The sequence below is a fragment of the Sphaeramia orbicularis genome, chromosome 12 (genome assembly GCF_902148855.1).
Source record: "Sphaeramia orbicularis chromosome 12, fSphaOr1.1, whole genome shotgun sequence".
Taxonomy (NCBI): domain Eukaryota; kingdom Metazoa; phylum Chordata; class Actinopteri; order Kurtiformes; family Apogonidae; genus Sphaeramia; species Sphaeramia orbicularis.
Genome location: NC_043968.1, coordinates 14549490 through 14572651, shown reverse-complemented (window position 1 = coordinate 14572651; position 23162 = coordinate 14549490). Strand labels below are relative to the sequence as shown.

General features: G+C 40.9%; 1 protein-coding gene across 2 annotated transcripts in view; it reads left to right on the top strand.

Moving 5' to 3' along the window:
- col5a1 (procollagen, type V, alpha 1) overlaps positions 1–21237 on the top strand; it is a 75351-nt gene extending 54114 nt beyond the window's left edge. The window contains exons 33-66 of one of the 2 annotated variants that reach the window (XM_030149605.1): positions 13–57; positions 242–295; positions 379–423; positions 1655–1708; positions 1817–1870; positions 1981–2034; positions 2606–2713; positions 2891–2980; positions 3522–3575; positions 3861–3968; positions 4077–4184; positions 5381–5434; positions 5550–5603; positions 5723–5830; positions 5919–5972; positions 6081–6188; positions 8668–8721; positions 8961–9068; positions 9190–9243; positions 9333–9386; positions 9504–9557; positions 9679–9732; positions 9820–9927; positions 10079–10132; positions 10251–10304; positions 10521–10628; positions 10930–10983; positions 11061–11096; positions 11214–11267; positions 11378–11645; positions 12044–12156; positions 13941–14009; positions 16387–16620; positions 18713–21237. In XM_030149605.1, the coding sequence (XP_030005465.1) occupies positions 13–57; positions 242–295; positions 379–423; positions 1655–1708; positions 1817–1870; positions 1981–2034; positions 2606–2713; positions 2891–2980; positions 3522–3575; positions 3861–3968; positions 4077–4184; positions 5381–5434; positions 5550–5603; positions 5723–5830; positions 5919–5972; positions 6081–6188; positions 8668–8721; positions 8961–9068; positions 9190–9243; positions 9333–9386; positions 9504–9557; positions 9679–9732; positions 9820–9927; positions 10079–10132; positions 10251–10304; positions 10521–10628; positions 10930–10983; positions 11061–11096; positions 11214–11267; positions 11378–11645; positions 12044–12156; positions 13941–14009; positions 16387–16620; positions 18713–18859 (2829 nt within the window). In that variant the 3' untranslated portion in view covers positions 18860–21237. Of the gene's footprint in view, positions 1–12; positions 58–241; positions 296–378; positions 424–1654; positions 1709–1816; positions 1871–1980; positions 2035–2605; positions 2714–2890; positions 2981–3521; positions 3576–3860; positions 3969–4076; positions 4185–5380; positions 5435–5549; positions 5604–5722; positions 5831–5918; positions 5973–6080; positions 6189–8667; positions 8722–8960; positions 9069–9189; positions 9244–9332; positions 9387–9503; positions 9558–9678; positions 9733–9819; positions 9928–10078; positions 10133–10250; positions 10305–10520; positions 10629–10929; positions 10984–11060; positions 11097–11213; positions 11268–11377; positions 11646–12043; positions 12157–13809; positions 13879–13940; positions 14010–16386; positions 16621–18712 lie in introns of both variants that reach the window. The other variant, XM_030149604.1, reaches the window with a different exon arrangement.
- Positions 21238–23162: the final 1925 nt, after the last annotated feature.

Below are 23162 nucleotides of genomic sequence, written 5' to 3'. Positions count from 1 at the left end.
TGGTCTCCACAGGGAACAGCAGGAAAACCTGGACCACGTGGACAAAGAGGACCAACGGTTAGTCTTACTCAGCAGACTCGTGCTTGTATACAGATGGCACACTTGGCATCTGATAGAAAATGGGAACCCAACCTGGACATGTCTGAGATTTTCTGAGCTGAGAAACAGTCAGGGGTCAAAAATATATCTAAGCATCTTTTTCACGGTTTGCATTGTATTGAACCTTATCTTTATTTTCAAGGGGCCTCGTGGAGAGAGAGGACCAAGAGGACCAACGGGAAAAGCTGGACCAAAGGTATGATAAATATTCAAATCACAGGTATGTTGTTTGATTTCTTACAACACAAGAACAGTATTTATTTATGTTTTTTCCCTCAGGGTAACTCAGGAAATGATGGCCCACCAGGACCTCCTGGAGAGAGGGTATGTACAATCAGACTGGTATCAGAATCAGAATATGTTATTAATCCCAGGAGGAAATTATTGAGTGTTACAGTTGCTCCATTCAAGTATAAAAAAGTAGCAGGAAAGAAATTATCAATACAACAAGAAAGAGAAGAGAAAAAAAATATACATATATGCACGCACACACACACACACACACACACACACACACACACACATACATAGATATATACAGGATGGGGAAGCAAAATTTACAATGAACATTTAGTTGTTTTTTCTCAGCAGGCACTACGTCAATTGTTTTGAAACCAAACATATATTGATGTCATAATCATACCTAACACTATTATCCATACCTTTTCAGAAACTTTTGCCCATATGAGTAATCAGGAAAGCAAACGTCAAAGAGTGTGTGATATGCTGAATGCACTCGTCACACCAAAGGAGATTTCAAAAATAGTTGGAGTGTCCATAAAGACTGTTTATAATGTAAAGAAGAGAATGACTATGAGCAAAACTATTACGAGAAAGTCTGGAAGATACTATTAAAGAAGAATGGGAGAAGTTGTCACCCGAATATTTGAGGAACACTTGCGCAAGTTTCAGGAAGCGTGTGAAGGCAGTTATTGAGAAAGAAGGACACAGAGAATAAAAACATTTTCTATTATGTAAATTTTCTTGTGGCAAATAAATTGTCATGACTTTCAATAAACTAATTGGTCATACACTGTCTTTCAATCCCTGCCTCAAAATAATGTAAATTTTGCTTCCCCACCCTGTATACACGACATATACATATCAAAACACTGAAGACACAATTAGAAAAGTAATTTATACAATATGTACTGGACAATATATTATCAATATGATAATTAAAGATTAGAATCTTTATTTTGTCAGTAGTGGTTCAAACACATAAACATGCACCACACACCGATATTTGTCTTGTGCCTTTAACCCATCACTAGATCATGCATCACATATACTTAAGTGCCTTGCTTAAGGGCACATCAGCCAACAACTCTCCACCAGTCCAGGGAATCGAACTGGCGATCCTTTGGTCACAAGCCGACTCTCCTGCCATCTAGGCCACGGCTGAAATATACATAAATAAGTGTGTAAAAATATTGTTGTGTGTAATTGTAATTATAAGGTTATTAGGTAATGCATCAGTACTCATTTGTAGTAATCCATCAACATATATCTGTTTCCATAACTTCTTATTAACCAGCAGTGTTGTTTGCTTCAGGGTCTGCCAGGACCTCAGGGACCAACAGGTTTCCCAGGACCAAAAGGCCCTCCTGTGAGTCCACGCTAACACACCACATAAAACTCGTTGAATTAAACCAACGCCTTTACTTTTTCTGTTATTGTGTTTGTGTACATTTATTAATATGTGTGTATTTCTCAGGGACCTGCAGGAAAAGATGGACTGCCTGGACATCCTGGACAGAGAGGAGAGACTGTGAGTGAACTGGTCCTCACTGAGCGCTGATTTCTCTGCTGATCATCCGTATGCGACTGAGCTATTTTAAAGACGGCTAAATCAGCGCATCATTGTTCTGTCCTTCACAGGGCTTCCAAGGCAAGACTGGCCCTCCTGGTCCACCCGGTGTAGTTGGACCTCAGGTGAGTCACAGATTTGCTGATAATTATGATAATTGTAACGTGTATAAAATGTCACACAGTCAAGTTTGTTCAGTCGCAAACGTTAACGCTCGAAGTCATCAAGCTGTACATTGTAATAATAATAATTTTAACACAATACCTCTACATGTTGCTTTTCTGGCAAAAAATAGATGTACCCTCATACCTATAGCTCACGAGCCATGACTTCAGTGTTGTTTATTCTCTTTCAAATTAGGAATGGGCTGTTCATCCATTATGCATAAACGTTTAACAGACTTTCCCTCCCAGCCGCTCTGCTAATGCCAGCTGAGAACATTGATGATAACGGAGCTGTATGTGGCCCTAATAACTAGTAGGCCTCCCACACAGCAAATGCTCAGCTTCCTTGTGCCACATTTTGTTATAGATGGTGAAATTTTACCATCTTTTTGAATTTAAATTGCTGATTTTACTCAGTGTTCCTTCTGCCTTCCTTAGTGTAGTTCTGCTTCTTCACACCTCCTTTGCAATTGAGTTTTGTGCAATTATTTGAACAACATTTTCAGTTTTAATTTGTTGCTCTTATTTGTAGGGACCAACAGGTGAGACTGGACCAATGGGAGATCGGGGTCACCCTGGACCCCCAGGCCCACCTGGAGAGCAGGGTCTACCCGGAGCAGCTGGAAAAGAAGGAGCCAAGGTGAACCCATTAAGATTTTTTTACTACTATATTACTACATATAATGAGGACAGTCATAGTGACACTGCTAACATTTGTTCTTACTGCAGTCCAAATTTAAGTAAGTACAGGAACCTCACTGGATACTACATCAACATTGTCTTCACAGGAGTAATTTTGCTGTGTTTTATCCTTCAGGGTGACCCTGGTCCTGCTGGCCCAGCAGGTAAGGACGGCCCTCCTGGACCAAGAGGTTTCCCTGGAGAGAGAGGTCTGCCAGGACCTGTGGTTAGTATCACCTGTGTACTGAACATATACAATAGTTTCTCAGATAGCAAGTCAGATTCAGCATCGCTCACAGTTTGCTTATTGCATAATGGTTCTGGGCTGTTAAAACACTGTTAAAATGTGGTGAACCTGAAGAATCAAACAAGTTATCAGATTGTTGAGTGGGCTTCAGAGGGAGCACAGTGTGCACTAGGTTGTATTTTTTTAAATTGTTCCAAATTCAAGCTAGACAAGTTCCAATAGTTATGCAATTCACAGTTATTTTGTCACTGCTGTAAATGTGACAGAGGTTTCCATCTGAATTCAGGAAAATATAATTATATACACCTGTTTCTTTTGTTAAAGGTATGCAGGCAGCATTTTTGTTTAGTAGATGTTCTGCCCATCTGCTCCCTGACTCCACTTTGGGAGCTATAGGAGGTTTTCCATCTCATGCTGTGCCTGTTTGAAGATAGGGGGAGCAGTATAACTCAGGATGTGTGCATCCCCCAACAGATGTGTTTGTTGTTTTCTGAGAGCTTCATTTTATTCTGTTCTGCAGGGGGCTCATGGCCTGAAAGGGAATGAGGGTCCTCATGGCCCACCTGGCCCTGCTGTGAGTATAATTTACTGCATCCACATCCTGGACTTGTCACTCTTATTCTCTCAATGTTGCTCTAACCTTCCATTTCTGTCTCTATCTCATGAGATTGTCTTAGGAGCAGAGTTCCCACCCTCATTTGTTCTTAATGCTTACATAATATAATGAGATGTATAGTTTGTAATTATGTAAGAGAGGTCTGACCTATTTGGTGGGGCAAATGTGCCCAATGTTTTGACTTGTTAAAATGTTATATGTCTTTCTTATTTTTGTTGAACATTGCTGTGGCTGGTATTGTAGGGTTCTCCTGGTGAGCGTGGTCCTGCTGGCCCTGCTGGGCCTACTGGTCTTCCTGGACGTCCTGGCCCCCAGGGTCCTCCCGGCCCTGCTGGAGAAAAGGGTGGACCAGTAAGTGTGTCACAAAATAAAGAAAAGATGCACAAAATAAAGTCATTTTTCAGCACATCTAAAAAGTGTCAGGCTTTTTAAAAAAAAAACAAACCAACAATCTTTTAGGGAGAAAAAGGACCTCAAGGACCAGCTGGAAGAGATGGTATTCAGGGACCTGTGGGTCTGCCAGGACCTGGAGGACCTCCTGGACCACCTGGAGAAGACGGAGACAAGGTGAGTTTCTCTGCCTTTCTTTTTTCCCCCCAATTAGAGAGAAATCTAATTAGATTCAGTAATGCAACAGAAGTATAACATTGAAGCTTTGAAATTCTGAGCAGTCTGTGTCATGCATAAATACACACGATCTAATAAACAGTACATCTACACGTAATGCTTCACAAAGGCACCTAACTTTCAAGTTGAGATCTGAGCCAGATTTCCTGTTGTTTCTTTCCCTGTGACCTTAAATGCTCCAAGGGGAATTTGTCTGACAGCGAATGCATCGATTAACTGATCTTTCAAAGGCAAACCTGCCTTGTTACTGCTTTGTTCTCCTCTCTACAAACATACAGAGGATAGGTAGGAATTTGTGGCAGTGGCAGAATATGTGAAAGTGACCCTTTAGTATTCAGCAGGAAGAACAACTCCTCATCCTTTTCAAAAACATTTTCAGGAAGATCAGCTACGGAGATATTCAGAGGATAATCCTTTATCCTTTGAAGAATGCCTGAGTTCTTAACTGGCCTTACAATGGTCCCCATGGTGCCGATGGACAGAGAAAATACAGAGGGTATTTGCTATGCAGATAAAAAAGGATCTCGCAAGCTAATGTTTACACAAATTCAGACACTTTCTCATTATAAGTCCTGTCCACGGGGAATGGACAACTCCAAGGCCTTTATTTAACAGACTAATACAGCCTCACATTGAGCATTGTCTGACTCCAACCAAAAAGTAAATGCCTTTGGCTTTGGCAGTATTAGTGTTATTTTCCCAAATACTCACAGCATGTGGAGGCTTTGAAAGACTAGTGCAAGGTTTCTCAGTCTGGGACTGCTGGTGCAAACATGTTGAGATGGGACTAATTATCCAGTATTTTCTTGCTGCTAGTGAAACTAGTGACTCAACTATCATGATACACCTCTTTCAGATGTTGTTGCAGAAGTTATTTTTTGTCACCATTACAAAAAAGGAGGGATATAGCTGAGATATCTGTGGAAAAATCTAAAAAAAAAAAGTGTTTTTAAGATGGGATGCTGTTGAAATCAATGTGTCATTGAGCTTTGATATGTCATCTTGTGTTTTGGGGAGTGTTTGATAGTAATATCACATTTTTCATTGTCAAGTTGTATCTGTCTTTCTCTCTCTTGTGTATTGTACTTGTAGAATGTTATCTGTTTTCACTTCAATTTGATGATTTCATTTCACAGGGAGAGATTGGAGAGCCAGGCCAGAAGGGAAGCAAGGGTGACAAAGGAGAACATGTACGCCATTGTTTACAGATACAATATATACACATTTAAAAAAAAAAAAAGAAAATGTTATTGTTGCTGTTTTCTTCTGAAAAAATGATACAGTTCTATTCCTTTGTTCCTACAGGGTCCTCCTGGTCCTACTGGTCCTCAGGGACCTGTTGGAGCCCCTGGTCCTGCTGTAAGTGTCCATTCTGGGTTTTATGTGGTCAAATTATTCAACTACATATGCACAGGTATTTGTAACAGTCACAGATGCTTGCACAACTTGACCATAACTCCTGTATCCATATTGTGCAGGGAGCAGATGGTGAGCCTGGTCCCAGAGGTCAGCAGGGTCTGTTTGGCCAGAAAGGAGATGAAGGATCAAGAGGATTCCCGGGACCACCCGGTCCAGTTGGTCTGCAGGTATGGATTGGAAGTGTAATCAATGACACTGTAAAAAAAAATGTTTCCATAAGAAATATTAAGACAAAATTCTCTGTTATCTCCTCAGGGGTTGCCTGGTCCTCCTGGTGAGAAAGGTGAAACTGGAGATGTTGGTCAAATGGTAAGAGCTTGCTGGAGAATTAATGCTGATATGAATGTTTTCTGAACTGTGTGAACCCCTCACACTACAAGGGCCATATAAAAATGCTGTCTCTTCCCCTCCCTATAGGGTCCACCTGGCCCACCTGGTCCCAGAGGACCCTCTGGACCACCAGGAGCTGATGGCCCTCAGGGACCCCCTGGCGGTATTGGAAACCCAGGAGCTGTTGGAGAAAAAGTAATTAACCTTTTTCAATTTTCTCTTATTGAGGTTTGATTGCAGATTGGAAGGAACGTCTCACAGTTGTGCAGCAGAACACACTGATTAGTTCAGGTTTGTGATACGGCTGCAGATACAGACATAGTGCTTTCTAGTTTCATGAATGTTTGATAACTTTAGTCATTCACATAAATCTGAATGAACTGAGGGTAATAGAGCGACACAGTCTAGATGGAGCTTAAGCAGATCAGATAGTGAAATACACTCTGTGCCCATTATTGTCTGAAATTGCACCTGTTCCCTCAAGATCAAAACATTGTTTAAGCCAATGAAAAGGATACATTGGTTTCTATAAAGTCAAATAAACTTAAGTGTAGCAACAGATATTCACATGAATGTTTACTTCTTTCATTCCAATAGCTTTGCAGCAGAAACAGCATTTTCTGATGCTTCTATTGAAATCTTGATTCAACTGGAAATATCACATCAGTCAATTAAGTTATATGTGAAGAGCCTCAGCTGTGAACTGTTGTATCATCCTATTTCTTGTGCTGTGCATGTGTGTTTTGGGACACTGCGTTTCCCAGAGTGGTTGATGCATTAGACTCTTCACATCTCATTAAGAAGTTGTCTGTGGCTTTTAAGCCATAAGTGCATGATAAGAGCTTATATGATTTGCCATTATTGAAGCCCATTCAGCCTGCTGAAAGGCATTTCTTAGCCAGGCAATGTGCTCATCTCACAACAACCTTTTTTCTCAATTGCCTCTTGCCATAAAAAAGGTTGGCAATAGCAGTAGGTCATGAATGAAAGTTAATATTTGGGATGGTTTTAATAAACCTAAATACAGTGTCTTTCATTATTGATTGCTAACCAAATGCATCAGTGTATTTTTTGATGGAGCTGCGTAACAAAGGTCATGAACAGGCTACTAACACAAAGTACATCTCATCTTAAATGTGTGTTGTTGTTGTAACCTTATTAAATTGTGCGATACAGTTATTATCCGATTCACTGGTTTTTATAACACTTCAGACAAGGCACTTCTCTGTGCTGCCAGTTTTTTTGAGGGCTCTTTGTGGAAAAGATTGTGAATGGTTCCTCTTTTCAAGGCTTTAGCACGCATTAATATTTCACATGTCTATTTATATGATACCCTTTTAAATGGGACATGATCATTTTTTTCTTGGTCAGAGTGACAGATGCAAAGCAAATCTAATGGACAGGCTGCCATCCCCAGCAGTAATGTAGCTGTGTGGAGAGAGTATGAATAAATACTCAAAGGCACCGTACTTGCAATTCTAAGATGATAAATGCATTATTAAAAAGAGACTCTCATAAAATCTGCTCGCACTCTTATTTGTTGCTGCTGCTCCGTAATGAAAGGCCGGCGTTGGCAGCAGTTGCTGGGTTGCAGTAGTGGTGCACTTTCTCATCACTTTCTGACTGTACTGATGATGTGATTTGTTTTATCTGATTCTGTCAATACAGTCACCTTTGCTGCTTTATAATCTCCCCGAGAATAGTCTGTCCTTCACATCCAAACACACATGGTGCTCTTTTGGCTAATCGCAGTTCAGCTGATCTGGCATTTTATTAGCCTGCCGAGGGAGCTGGCAAGTGACTGAGCTCAGGTCTTTTCCGTAAACACATGCCTCATATAACTGTGATGAGCAGCTGTCTTTTATGCTTTGAGTTCTCCTACTCTCAGCAGATTCTGCCAGAAGCTACATGGTGGATTTGAGCAGCTTGTCATGAGGTTGAAGCCAAGACTTGTGCAGGGTGAAGCCTTGCATAAAGACCAGTGTTTGTTGTTAATACAGTAGGATCAGTCATGCTTTTTAACAGGCATACCGACTGGATATCTTGACAGCAACAAGCAAGGTTTGGAAAACAGCCAGACACTAATTTAGAGAATCAGTTAACAATACCAAGCTGTTGTTCATACCAAAGAGAATCTAGATGTGCTTATCCTAACACATCTCTGCACAGCTTGTCATTGGCTATGCTGAATTGTGTTCTTGCTTTGCCACATCCCTGTCTCCAAACATGACACGGCCTAACATTTTTTCCTAAAAGTGGCGTGGCAGATTGCATCCGCAGTAAACCCCCGGCAGGAAGGACGGTAGGCTTATGTGACAGTGAATAACGATAGTGCCCGGTGTATAGGTGAGTCAACAGGGCAACTATCCAATAAGGCATGAGGAAGAGGAGAAGATATATGGGCAGGGTCCAGGGAGAACAGTGGGGTCAGCGCTCTCCTTGTTCCAGCCACCCAATCTGCTTGCACTTGATGGATTGAAATCTCTTGTGTCATCTCTTTCTATCCCCATTTTGTTGACAAGGGCAACAGGAGAGTGAGGGCTACTGTAAATGATGGGATTTTTAGAACCATGTAGGATCAACAAATCTGCTTTCTAATAATGTATGAGTCTCAATCGCCCTCTAACGACCCTTTACCTTCTCTCCCTCTCTTTCACTCTTTCTCTACTCTCAGGGAGATTCTGGTGAAGCAGGAGAACCTGGTCTTCAGGGAGAAGTTGGCCCACCAGTGAGTTTGATGCTTTTTCCACATTTTTACATGAATAAAACAAAGAATGAGCCAATGATATTTTCCCAAAAACTGTACAAGGATCATCATTGCTCAGTAGCTTGACTACAGAGAGCATTTATCTGTAATGAATGTGAAGTAGAATAAAGCTAATCCTTTTGTTTACTATGAGATTATCTTTCAATTTTTATGTTTATTATCTCAAAAGTGGAATGGCAATAAGAAGTATTTTGTTTCAGGGTCCAAGAGGAGAGCGGGGAGAGAAGGGTGAGGCTGGACCAGCTGGTGCTGCTGGACCACCTGGCCCTAAAGGTCCCCCTGGAGATGACGGTCCCAAAGGCAGCCCAGTAAGTTTTATTCTACCTTTAACTTCAGCAGACACATTTCATGTTATGGATCAGTGCACCTGCTTTACCTGACACAGAGGCAGTCATGTCTGGTCTTAATGCACTTTTTATTGATTCTCAGGGTCCAAGCGGGTTCCCTGGTGATCCTGGCCCCCCTGGAGAGCCTGGTCCATCTGTAAATATACCATGACTCATCAGCTAATCTGTAAATTCTCTGTGAATTGTTTGTTATTGATGCAATGTCTGGTTATATTACTCACACAGGGGTTAGATGGTCCACCTGGTGACAAGGGAGATGATGGAGAGCCTGGTCAGGCGGTGAGTGTTTCAGAGCATCTGTGTTGCTTTTCATTCCCAATAAAAGAATTGTTTTATGTAAATTCTGACGTAAATTACAAATTTGTAATTTTCATTCCATTCAACCATTCACATTAGGGTTCTCCTGGACCCACTGGAGAGTCTGGTCCCTCTGGACCACCAGGAAAGAGAGTAAGTCCTGTATCACACTCACTCCTCCCTGTCCTTGCAAAATGTTATCAGTGTCAAAATGCTAAAATGTTCTATCTTTGTATTGCACACCATTAATCTCTGTCACCTATTTTTTGAATAGGGCCCCCCTGGAGCTCCAGGACCTGAGGGAAGACAAGGAGAGAAGGGAGCCAAGGTAATTTATGCAATCATCCAAACTCGTTTTATTCTTTCACTGCATCACAGAAACAGTCAGATAACTGTCTTTGTTTCCATGTGAAAGGGCGAGGCTGGTTTGGAAGGTCCACAAGGAAAGACAGGTCCTGTTGGTCCTCAAGGATCACCTGGAAAGCCTGGATCTGAGGGTCTCAGAGGTATCCCTGGCCCAGTTGTAAGTAGAATGTTTCTGTCTTGCACCATATTTTAGCCAGTATTAAAATTACAAATAGAACACAGGTCCAGTAACTTGCTGAATATAACAGAAACCTGTGATTTTTATCAACTAGGAATTAACATATATTATAATTTGTCTTTCTATACAGGGAGAGCAAGGTCTTCCTGGTTCCCCAGGTCCTGATGGACCTCCTGGACCTATGGTGAGTAGGTCATGATCTTTTAACAGATGGCTCTTATTTTGTGTGTGTGTCTCGCTTGAATTCTTACTCAGCCGTCTGCCTCCACTCTGAATGGATTTGCCTCTCCTCTTTCTCACAGGGCCCTCCAGGTTTGCCTGGTATGAAAGGAGACTCAGGTGTTAAAGGAGAAAAGGTGAGCCTTTACAGCACCTGCTCAGACATGAAACATAATCTAAATACTGTAACAATGACTAATGGGCTTATTTACCATCCAAATGATCAGCTTTGTGGGTTCCGCACAGCTGTCAAATAACGGCTGTAATGATTGGAGGGTGTGCGGATAATCTTTGTGATGGTGAATTATTGATTCCTGTATTGATAATCTGTGTTTGCTGTTTGCTGCACCCAGGGCCATCCAGGTCTCATCGGTCTTATCGGACCACCAGGTGAACAGGGAGAAAAGGGTGACAGAGGTCTTCCTGGTCCACCAGGATCACATGGTCCCAAAGGAGACAACGTAAGTAAACAGCCTCTGTAAACTGCTTCAAGAGATGCTCAGCTTGATGCTTTATAATTATATATACCAAAAAACACACAGAAAATCAGAGCTATTTGTACAACAATTAGCCAGCTGAAAGTTATTGATAACCTTCTTTGTCTCTATAGTATTTTCAGTTTTGCTCAGGCAAAATGAAATCACTAATGTTATCCCTTAGGCTAGCCAATACTTCTGCTTGGGGAATATACAATACACAGTGAAAAGCAATTTGTTATGTGTCAGACAGTTATCGCCTCACAATTTCTCTCTTTTCTTGAAGGGTATTGCTGGTCCTTCAGGTCCACTTGGTCCTCTTGGTCCTCCTGGATTACCTGTAAGAACACACCCATTACATGTGTTATACAATGTAGAAAGTATTATACAAACTAATATTGATTTCTGTGTCTTTAGGGTCCTCCTGGTCCTAAAGGAGCCAAAGGGTCATCGGTAAGTATTTTAGAGACAGTGAAATTCCACCAAAATCTTTAATATCAGTCACTTTCACTATATCATGTTATGTGCCTTTGTGATCAATATACCTAATTTGTAATTTGTCCTGCTCAGGGTCAAACTGGACCAAAGGGAGAAACTGGCACACCTGGACCTCCCGGCCCACCAGTAAGTACAGTCCTATATGAGTTGATTTGAAGTGTTTTCTTGGTGCTGTGGTCCTGACTATTTATGTCCTGCGATGACATGTTTCTCTCTGTTTCATCTCTCCATAATAGGGTCCTCCTGGCGATGTCATCCATCCACTCCCCATCCAGGCTCCCATTAAGGGTAGAACACGAAGGAATATCGATGCCAGCCAGGTGGTCGATGACGCAGCCATGGACGCCAACTACAAGGACTACGATGACGGCATGGAAGAAATCTTTGGCTCGCTGAATTCCCTTAAACTGGAAATTGAGCAGATGAAACACCCACTGGGAACACAGAGCAACCCCGCTCGTACCTGCAAGGACCTGCAGCTCTGCCACCCCGACTTCCCTGATGGTTTGTACCTCATTATATCTAAAATATGCACTTTGCACTTGATTCATTTTCTCTTGTGCAGTTGTTAAATCCTGCTCTGAAGTAGTGCCTTTCTTTAAGTTGTGCAACAACTATAAGCCTCTTAAGACATGCCAAAAATGTTCACTGAGTGATAGGGGGATTTCATCTGCAAGCTGAGCTAATTTGTAAGGCTGTTGCCAGGCTGAGTTTTTTTTTTTTTTTAATGGAGTCTGGTGATTTTCTTCTGATAGCGTAGCCACATCACCATGCAGTTTTAGGTTTAGTATATGCAATGTCAGACATCCTCTTACCTCAAGAAGCATAATCTAGGCTTCGAATCATATGCACCGCTCTATAATTGAACTCTCTCTGCGTTTTTCCTCGCTCCACCTCTCCAGGTGAGTACTGGATTGATCCAAACCAAGGCTGCTCTCGGGACTCCTTCAAGGTGTACTGCAACTTCACAGCAGGTGGAGAGAGCTGCATCTACCCAGATAAAAAGTCTGAAGGGGTAAGTGAGGCCGCACGTATACACACACATACACAAATGAGGACAACTAGATACAAAAAGAAATAAAAAAAAAGGATAGGGTTAGTGGTTGCATAATGTGGTATGAATAGAGAAAAAAATATATGTTCTATTTTCAGCTTCCAGTTCATGAATTGATTGACAGATGAGTAATGTAAGCTGAATACTCTAGATAAGTGAATCCCTTTTCCCCCATGTCTAAGACTAACAGCAGCGCCTACTGTATAAATACCCTAACCTTCAAGGCAGCATTTTTGTGATAGTAACTCTATTGTATATGCTCATGTACCCATATAATTAGCCTCCATGAGATTACCTGGGTGTTGTTACCACGCTGTGGGAGATGACTCACCACAACTCCCTGCATTTCCCATGAGAGCCAAGGCAAAGTTATTCTACAAACATGCTAAACCTTATAGTTTAGTTCTGACAGTTGGTATCGGCAGCCAGACAAGTTCTTCATTCAGGCACGCACATTCACACTTAGTCATTCAAGTCCTGTTGTTTCAGTGCCATTTTTGGGAAGAAGCCTTTTAAGGACTTTATTATCTTTAAAGATATTTGGCAGGTGACAAGCACACTGAGACAATTTTTGGTTCATTAGGCTCGAATGTGAGGAGAAGAGGAGAGTAGAGGAGAGGAGAAGTGTGGTGAAACATTGGGAACACTGTCTTTGACAAGTCGGGGGTTGTGTAATAGCACAGTGCTACAGCCATTTTAATGATCCCACTCACCAAGCCTCAGAGGAGCCGGAGTTTGCTTAAGCTTGGAATAATGAAGCAGACTTTTTATAGCGAGCTGGTGATGGGCTGCTCTCATTTGTGTCGAGGGTGAAAAGAAAAGCCTGCGCTGTCAGTCTGGAGACTGAAACACTCCCACATGCGTTTAGATGGGCACGGTTATTGTAGCAGCACATATTTATATTGTCCATGCAGTGTACAGAATCACAGTCACATAGCCACTGCCATGCTATCACGGAGGTGACAAAAGAAGAGAGTCATTTCAAGGATACATAGTATTTCCTCCCCCTCTTTCTGTCCACTCGGTGAAAACAACTGAAGGTCACTTTTAAGGCAGCATGGGTCTAATGTATGCCATCTCCCGGTGATAAGTGATCTCCGGTCCATCATTCATTAAAGCATTAAGCTATTGATGACAGTTCCATATCAAACTCTGCTATCTAATTATAGAGGAATTCATCATTGTCATTGCTGGGACCGTTAGAGCTGCACCCTGTTGGCCAATTCACAGCTTTTAACGACATAACAAAGTTAGTGCACCATGGCTGCACAGTACTAACACTGAACAGCAGGAATAGAGGCCGCAGTATAAGACTCCTCGCAGGCGATCATTTCTTAATTAATCACTGTGTACTCATGAATTTTTCAGCAGCAATTAGCCGCCAGCTACAGTTTGTACTATACAAAATGCCATAATGGCTTACTAAAATCTGCTTCCTTGGTCCGGTTGGTTTGGCTGATTTCACTCAATACTATTTCAGGTCTGGACGACTCACAAGGACCAAGAGTGTGGAAAAAAGACTGACATGAATGTGTTTCTGTCAGAACTGTTTCTTTTCTTTAACACTGCTGTTTTTTCCTCCTCCTCTGCCCTTCTGTCAATCCATGCCCCCAGGCTAGGCTCACATCCTGGGTTAAGGAGAATCCTGGTTCCTGGTTCAGTGAATTCAAACGTGGTAAACTGGTAAGCTAGACTCCCGACTCCGAATCCTTTTCCCTTCCCTGAATGCCTTTCATATTTTACAGAGCAAAATGGCAAAATGGCCCAAAGACTCGCCAGGCACATGGTATAGTCACTACAAGAGAGGTTCCCTGGTAAGTGGTCTTGCCTATGGTCCCAGGGTCCTGGTTGAGGCCAGGACTCTGTGTGGCTGAGGCTCTGCATGGTTCTGGTTCTGCTCTACAAAGTATGTATATATATGTACCTTGGCACCTGGCTTGTTGGTTATTACGTTACTGCGATGCATAATTCAGCACAAACTGCTCTCACCTTCAGTCCAACAACTGGTTATGCTCTTACAAGGCAATGGAAGCGAGGTTTGTGGAGCATACAGGCAGGATTCGTCAGGTGAAACAGTGTATTTGACACCTAATGGAAACAAAGTGAAAACAATATGGAGCTGCTTCACTGTGAATTCCTGCCTGTAAAAATCCACTCTGCCACACCTCTGCTACATTAAGAGAGCATCACCAAAATTGACTGTGTGCCTTGACACCACCCTGACTCAAGAAACACCACTGTATCCATAGGTAACTGATTTAATAGCACAGACAGAAACAGCTGAGAGTGAATACATCATTTCACACTCCTCTGCCCTCCACATTAGACGTCTTTAGTTATAGATCTAAACGAGGTCTTGCCTCAGCAGGTCATCTATTCTCTACGAGGGGGGAAAAAATAAGTGCCATTTCCTCTCAGCTGCAGCCATTGAGCTGCCCTCACATTCCCAGTGTCTCCCTTAAACACTACTTAGATCCAGCGGAGTAGCTCTGAGTCACACAGGTCAGGCACTCAGTCACCACCCAGGGGTTTCTGGGTACTCAGTCACTGTTGACTTGCGGCTGTGATGATAAAGAGGTAATGTTTCTCTGGTGAATGTCGGGCTGGATCCGCTCACTGCAGGGAGGGATTAAATGGGTGAAGAGTGGTGGGGTAAAAATAAAAAGCATGGGATTACCAAACCACTCTGAGGTTACAAAACTGAACGGGGACACACCGATACGAATTTCAGCCACAACTACCAACACTCAAAGACATAACGAGCAGAGTGCTGCCACCGTTGCTTAAAATCTGATGATTAATTAGCCAATTATCTCAGTCAAGCACTAAATTGTCGCACAACAAATGTAGACGATGATTAGTACGTCTATTAATGTCAAATTTGAGTGTTGGTATTCTCAGTGCATGTGTGCAAAGGTGTGTCTTGAGCTTCTGAGGCAAAGTTGGACGAGCAAATTGAGACCGAACACATGGAGAGTCACAGATGGTTTGCTGCTCTCGCTGCATGGCATGGATGCTGCATGCGCTCTGCTCTCAGTCAGTCCCGATGTTTGAAAGACAAAGAGACCATGTGGATCTAATGGATTCCTGATGGTTGGTATGCAAATTGTCACTTATGGGCATTAAGTAGAACTGTGACCGTTTTCAAACCAGGCTCCTATCCTATCAGTCAGGATTACTGTGCCATAATCAGCCTAATGGGATATACAGTCTCCCTGTTCCTGTAACATGAGCCAAAAGCGCTAAATTCTAAGTTAATTATAGGTTAATAAACAAGCAATTAACATCTCATTACTGCAGCATGTTTCCTATTAAGGTGATTACGTGTGGATGTTTTTACCTAAATTCACTCGAATTAGTTATGTGTCAGAGTTACATACGTAAGATGTAAACTAGGTGTTCAGTTATGCTTTGTGTTTGTTCTGTGCAGGAACACGTTTTGCACCCGTCCTCAGCTCTTTATACACCAACTGATTTGTTTATTTGATTGCTTACAGGACTTATTTTCCCTCCAGGTCCAGTAAAAAATACAGAGTATGCACATATTTTATTGAGGAAAAGTAGTGATTTTTCTATGTTTATCATTAGCTGCGAATTTAATAAAAAGGCCAAAAAACATCTAATCACAAATATAGTTGTTTAATAGTTTTAGAACAACAAAGGAGGCTAACATTAAAGGATCCACACTCCCAAACAGCATGCTTTACTCAGTGGAACTAGTTTATTTTGAGGTTTATTTCGAGGCAACATGCTGCGCCGCAAATGGATTTCTATGTTTTGTTCTGTATTTTGTCTCTCTGTAGTAGTGATGATAGCGCTAGAGTCGAGTAACTGTCTTCGATTCAGCTCAGTTTCATATTCGACAGCTTCATTTTTCAGCGCCGCACTTCGTCTGGGAAGTAACAACCAGCGCACACAACACAAAAACACAGCGGCATAATTAGGTCCAGTTCAATAAAGCTTTTAACCTTCTACTGTTGTTAATAAGAAACATGCTTCAGAAACCCCCACATACCCCTACACAAACATGAATTACCAGTTATAAAATAGTCCAAATGACTTTCAAGTAACAACAGCACAGTGAGCGTAGACGCGGCCGTGTGTTAAGCAGCTCTATTAGGATCTTCAAGAGATTCCTTTAAACTCTGAGGGTTTTTTGATGCTCAGCTCAGCGTGTGTCCCTCTTTGCAGCTCTCTTACGTGGATGCTGAAGGAAACCCCATCGGCGTGGTCCAGATGACTTTCTTGCGGCTGCTGAGCGCTGCCGCCAGACAGAACATGACTTACAACTGCTACCAGTCAGTGGCCTGGCACGATCAAGACCAGGACAACTACGACAAGGCCATCCGCTTCCTGGGCTCCAACGATGAGGAAATGTCCTACGATAACAACCCATACTTGCGCGCCCTGGTCGATGGCTGTGCGGTGAGTCAAAGAGATGTGTGTTTGTGTCAGCGTCTGCCTCGCCAGCAGGGTTCCTCTGATAAACACTGTCAGAAAATGATGTTTGATGTCTTTGCAGTGACTCTATCAATAAGAGTGTTTGTGATGGAGTTTTTTTTTTTTTTTGCTAGATTTTCTGTAGCAGGTCTGAGGCTCTGAAACTTTCTACCCCAACATATCACATGAGCACAGTCCATTGAGCACTTTAAATGTCTTTTAAAGACGCACCTATTTGCAGTGGGTTTTAATACAACTGTGTGACTTTTATTGGTTTTATCTTCTGGTTGTGTTTTTAGATGCTGTTTATCCTATTTCTGTGTATCCGTTCATCAGTTTTTGTATATCTGGGTTAGAGCTGAAATGATTAATCGACTCAAAGTGATCCCAAAAAAATCATTCAACCACAATTCTCCTGAATCCAAGCTTTGTTTCCTCCATTTCTCTGCTGTTAAACATTGGTTCCACTGTTGTGTTTCACACAGACGCTTATTGTGACGCACAAAGAAGCTTCAATTCAGGAAAACTGCAAAAGAATATTTCCCTTCAATCAATTCGAGTCGATTAATCAAATCGTGAATTTTTGCATTTGCTTCAAGCGCCTCATCGATTAATCGGTAGCAGCTCTAATCTGGGTGCTTCTATGAAACTGGGTTCATTTTGGAACCAGGCACTTTGCCAGCTTTTTTAGACCCAATAATAAAAGAGAAATTTAGACATATTTCCCCTCAGGATGTACCTAATGATGACCTCAGATAAATGCAAAAAATTATATTCTTGCTCTGAGCCATCCCAAAATTAATGAATTTTTAATAAAATATTGGGGCCAAAAATAGGACCAAAACTGGGACAGGAAAAGCTACCTAGGTGTCAGTGCATTTTATCTGGACCACATGGCTATAAATGGTCTTATATACCGCTATAAATAAAGGTGCTGTGTGAAATGTGTCGATCCTAGTGGTTTTTCTAATCCAGACATGCGGGTTTTTCATGAATCAATCAGCAGTCTCATTCCAGGTTTTGCGTGTAACCCATCATGTCCACTGGCATTACATGCAGAACCTGCCCATTTAACCTCCTAAGACCCAGCTATGGGTTTTCTGTCCACGTTTGTGGACAAGAGTTTCACAACTTTACACAAAAAAAAAAGAAAAGAAAACTGTCCACCACAAAGGACATTCCCTAAAAATTTTAAAAACTGCATCTGAAAAAACTGTTGCATCATGATGTTTCCAATATAGGCACTTATTTAATCAAAAAGCTTGTACTTTGCTGACATTTCCTGGGTCTTAGGAGGTTAAACACATTGTGAGTAATGTTGCAACAGCGGCCATTTTTGTGAAACACTGCCTTGCTTAATTAGTTCAATTCCCAAAATGTACCAGTGAGAGAATAAAAAGATATTCAAAAAACTAGTTGCGCATAATTTTCATGTCCTTTTACCCTGTTACATGTGGATTTTTATCTGAAAAATTGTTTCTCTCCTATCTCAGTAAATATTTATTTTTAAAACAGATCCGAAGCGCTGCTACTCGCACTTGTGTATGAGTGCGTATGAATGTTCGGTAGTGGTCAGAGGAGCCGTAGGCGCAAATTGGCAGCCACACTTCTGTCAGTCTGCCCCAGGGCAGCTGTGGATACGCATGTAGTTTACCACCACCATGTGAACGTGTGAGTGAATGAATAATGGATCCACTGTACGCGCTTTGGGTATGCATTCATAGAAAAGTGCTATGTAAATCTAATCCATCATTATTATTATTATTATTATTATTATTATTATTATTATTATTATTATTATTATAGTGCTTCCAAACTTGCTTCATAACATTAGTCTACATCTTGTTTGGATCTTTTGCCCCTCTGTCCTGTTTTCGGGAACAGTTTTATAGAAGCACCCATCTTGTATTTATTTTTATTTTACTAGTTTTAGTATATCTTGCATTTGAATCTGCAGATTTGTACAGCACTTTGGGCACTTTGTGTTGTTTTAAATGTTCTATAGAAATAAATTTGACCTTGACCTAAATGCTTTCTCACATATTGACTCACCCTCCTTTTTCCCTCTCTTCAACAGTTGAAAAAGGGCTATGAAAAGACAGTACTTGAGATCAACACACCAAAGGTGGAACAGGTGCCTTTTGTGGACATCATGTTCAACGATTTTGGCGGTCCCACGCAGAAGTTTGGATTTGAAGTGGGCCCTGTCTGTTTCATCGGCTAAGACTGTTCACTGAGCAAATGGAGAAAAAAAAGCATATTTTGTTTTCTCAGAAAAAAACTATTAAAAAGTAGGACAATTCTATTTGTAAAAAAAAGTAACTTTTTTTTCCATAAAGCAACAAGTATGAGTAAAATGAAATCAAGTTGAGAATACGGTGAAATTCAATAGGAATAGAGGAAAACAAAATAAGAGCAACCTTGAAACCTCAGTGTGCCTTCTCCATCACATGCAAGTTTTGAAACTGGATGTCAGATCCTGCCTCCTACACCAACCACACACACACGGACACACACAAACACACACACACCCCTAGTCCAATGCCATCACACTTGAATTAGACTCATTGTTTTGTCCCAAACAACGAAGGCGACCCTGAGAGCTGCAGCCGTTTCAGACGGTCGCAGTATTTGCCATGGACTCCATCTGATTTGGCTCTTTCTTTTCTCTGAAGTTCTGTTCTCATGTTTTCCTTCATCTCCCTGGCTTTCTCCACTTGTCTTTTGTTGGTTTGTTTGCTCATTCACTACGGGAGCTTCGTTTGTGCATAATTGTCTTCCCATTCTCTTGGAATGGATCTTATATATAAATATATATAAATAATTTTTATGTTTGTAAGTACATTCTGTATATTTTTTTCCTGGTAATGTTTATTGTTTCTGGCTTCAAAACATGCATGTGACTTTAATAATTGTGAGGTAGGAGACGATGGATATGGAGATAACATCGAAAAATTGTAGAAATAATATTGAAGTGAGGAGATTCGACCTTGTAAATTCCAAAAAAAACAAAAAAACAAACACAATTGGGAAGTCCTGTCTTGTTGCAGTTGTGGAGCACACCTTGTTGTAATTTAAGAACAGAATGAAAATAAAAGACGAAATCAAGCTCTGTGATATTATGTGACAGTTGATTTGCAAACAAACAAAAGGAAAAAAAAAAAGAATACATTCCTCCTCTTGTGCCCTCTGAACATTATGCCTGTTTTGGTGGGAGTTTTAACTTAATAAACAGCTTCAATTTTTTTTTTTTCCTCAAGTACTCATCTATCTGACTATGCAATGGGAGATGATGTCACATTGAATGAAACACAAAGAAATCAAAACATAGGTGCTATTTTCTGTCTTCTGTGGTGCTATGTATTTTTCTAGATTGTATTGTTTGAATGAAAGGAAATTTTATGGTGATAATATTCCGTCACCAGCCGCCCCTTGACTCTCTTAACCGCCATCACCGCTGATGCAGGTGGATCTTTGCTGCATCCATGTTTTTGGCGGTGTTTGCATGCCATTTCTCTGCATATCCATTTACCGGTCAGCACAGCATGTCGGCGTTATGTTATCTCCTGCTTCAGCGGCCCACACAAATAAGAGATGTGTCCGACGCTAGTACCAAATGTTGGGAAGTAAGAAAAAGGAAAGTGAAATGATGCTGATGGCTTTGCATATCAATGCTCTAAGATGCTGCATTTTTTTTCTTTGTTCTTTTTTTTTTTTTTTTTTTTTTAATTTTTTTTTTTTTTTTTGGCTCTTGCTGTTTGCTGGTATGTGCCGTGGATGATCATCTGTGCTACATCAGACCTATGGAGATGAGGAGTGGACATGTTTTGATTGGGCCAAATCATCCAAACGGAGAAAGGTCCGAAGTAAAAAAAAAAAGAAAATAATTGTTCGGTATTTGAAACCCTAAACTCTTCCACCAAAGGTTTTCGTGTATATTTTTTAGTTTTACGTGCCAAAATGGCTTGGAATCTATTTTTATATGGGGAACAAAAGTAAAAGATTTGTACTTGTTTTCTTGATTTTAACACAGTAGAACTCACCGAATTAGCCAGATGAAAAGACTTTACTCGTGCAACATCAGACTTGCTTGTTGGCCTGTTATTTTTGCCCTTAATGTAATTATGCTCTTTGTTCAGACTATGCACTCTCTTTGCTTATGACCACTAGTATCTACCAGAGGATTTTTTTTTTTTTTACAGACCCCACTCCATACATAGGTTTGTTTTGTTTTCCTTTAAAAAAAAAAAAGAAAAAGAAAAAAAAAATCTTCAAATATGTGACTTGAACCATTTCTGTTAAGATAAACTCAATATGCTTGTAGATCTTTGGCTTTATTTCTTATTGTGATGCAGTACGCCAAAATTTAACACCTTTGCTCTCAATAAAAGGAAAAGGACAAAACACATTTTTGTAAATTTCTAGAACCAGCAGTGAGGCTGCCATTGTTTTGTTTGTTTTTGTTTGTTTTTGTTTTTTTGTTTTTGTAGATTTCCGTTTTTGTCTGTCTTTGTTTGTTTCCATGGTCTTGTCAAACCTGTGTAAGGATAAGAGGATAGAAGATATATTGGTTTTTATGTCAATAAATTCAAGTTTACTGTGGCCATCCACTCTTGTATGTCTTTTGAAGCATTAAAACCTATCTGTATGCATGAAATTGTAAAGTTTTTTCTCTTGTTGTTATATTGTAGAGCGACATGATCTCCAGTCCATGTTTTATTCATTGGGATACATCAACTCTTTTTTTTTTTTTTTTTTTTTTTTTTTTTTTTTTTGTTCCAGTGCTACGGATGAATAAAAAAAGGTCATGTCGGCAATTGTGAAGTGGAGAGAAAATGATGAACTTGTAACTCTACCAAAGCCAATGTTCGTTTGTAGTATATTTATTGTATTATTTAAAATAAAAAAATAAATGTTAAATGATACCATAGTGTAAGTGTAAGAGGCCCCCTCTTTACATGCACAGAATTTACTGTCAAAAGGTCAGCAATTTACCACACGCTACACAACATATGAGATTACTGTTTTAATCCAGCTTCCAAATGCTATTGGCCACATCCATATAAACAGGAGCAGTTCTATGTGTGTGCTTGTGTGTGTGTACTAAGTAATTTTTTTTATTTTTTAAATATTTACATGCTAAAAAAAATAACTGAGTGTCTGTTTGAGCTGTATAACAGGTCAAGTTGCATCGCAATCTGTTTATTTTTAGTGTCTTAACCATTTTAGCTTCGCAGGTGCACGAGTGTCGACCACGTGGTGCGATGAGACTCGAAGGCCCCTGCTGGTTCCTCATCCTGGCTATAGGAGTGTGTTTGGACAGCTCATATATGTATGTATGTGTTTAAATCACCTCCATTTCCCCTTTCCCCCCCTGCTCCGTGGTGCATTATGACAAGCCAGAAAAAAAATACGTATCAAATGCACGGCAACTCTTTTGCTCTGTACATGCTAATGCAAGCTTTCCTCACTCATCATTAAAATGAAGGTGCTCTTTTTAACCCCTCCCATGCATCTCTAATTTCATCAATCTGTTATCCCTTTGCTTTGATCAGACTGGTGATACTGAGGATGACGTGCAGCGCCTTCAAATGTCTCATTAGGAGAAAACCTCACAGCAGGCATTAAGCCTAGCACTGCAAAAAAAATAAAAGAAATAAAAAATAAAAACTTGTTCTGCATGACAACTATAATCAATATTTAATGCAGTGTTTACAGGGTGGATTCAGGACGATCAGAATGCGTGGATTCCACTGAGGCAGCACCCTGGGTGAGTAAAGCAAGAAAAGCGAGAGTGAAGAGCTGATTCCTCATCTAAGCACTGTACTTAACAACAGCAGCGGTGATAAAGTGGGGCATCAAAGTGGGTTGAAGGGGGGGGGGGGGGGGGGGGGGGTATCAGGCTGGGATTTAGTGTCTACTTAGAGGGCTACAGGTGATGTGTCACGACAATGCAACAGCTTCCCAAGTGTGATGAGTATGTAAAACATTTGTAGACAGCTTTGTATGTACAGTACAAAGAGGTCATTCAGAGGCAGGAAAATCAGCTTAGAGCGAAAGCAGCAGGGGAGACCGGGTGTGGATGTACCATAGGGGGTGGGGGTGGAGGTGACACCATGAATTTCACCAGATATATATGATCATTTTATGTTTACCCACTTCCTCACACGGGGGATGGATTTCAAGGCTGTAAACAGACACATGCAGATTCTCTAGAGGATTTTGCGGTGAGAAAGTAGATTTCCCCTCTAAGATTATAATTCACTTAGTGCTTATACAGATGAACCACATGACTTGTGTTAGATGAAAGCTCTACTCAAAGCACTATGCTAATACAGCAGCTCAGCAATCGCAACGCGTCTCTTAAAAGTTTTACCGCCCTCATGTAAAACTAAGAAGACTTTCTAGTAGTGTGTTTGCATTTACATGAGGCTTACACACAGCTAGAACACCATTTCAGTTCAATTCACAAATTCAGGTCGAGGCCTTAAAAAGATTAGAAGGAGAAGAAAAGCAACAAATCCTCC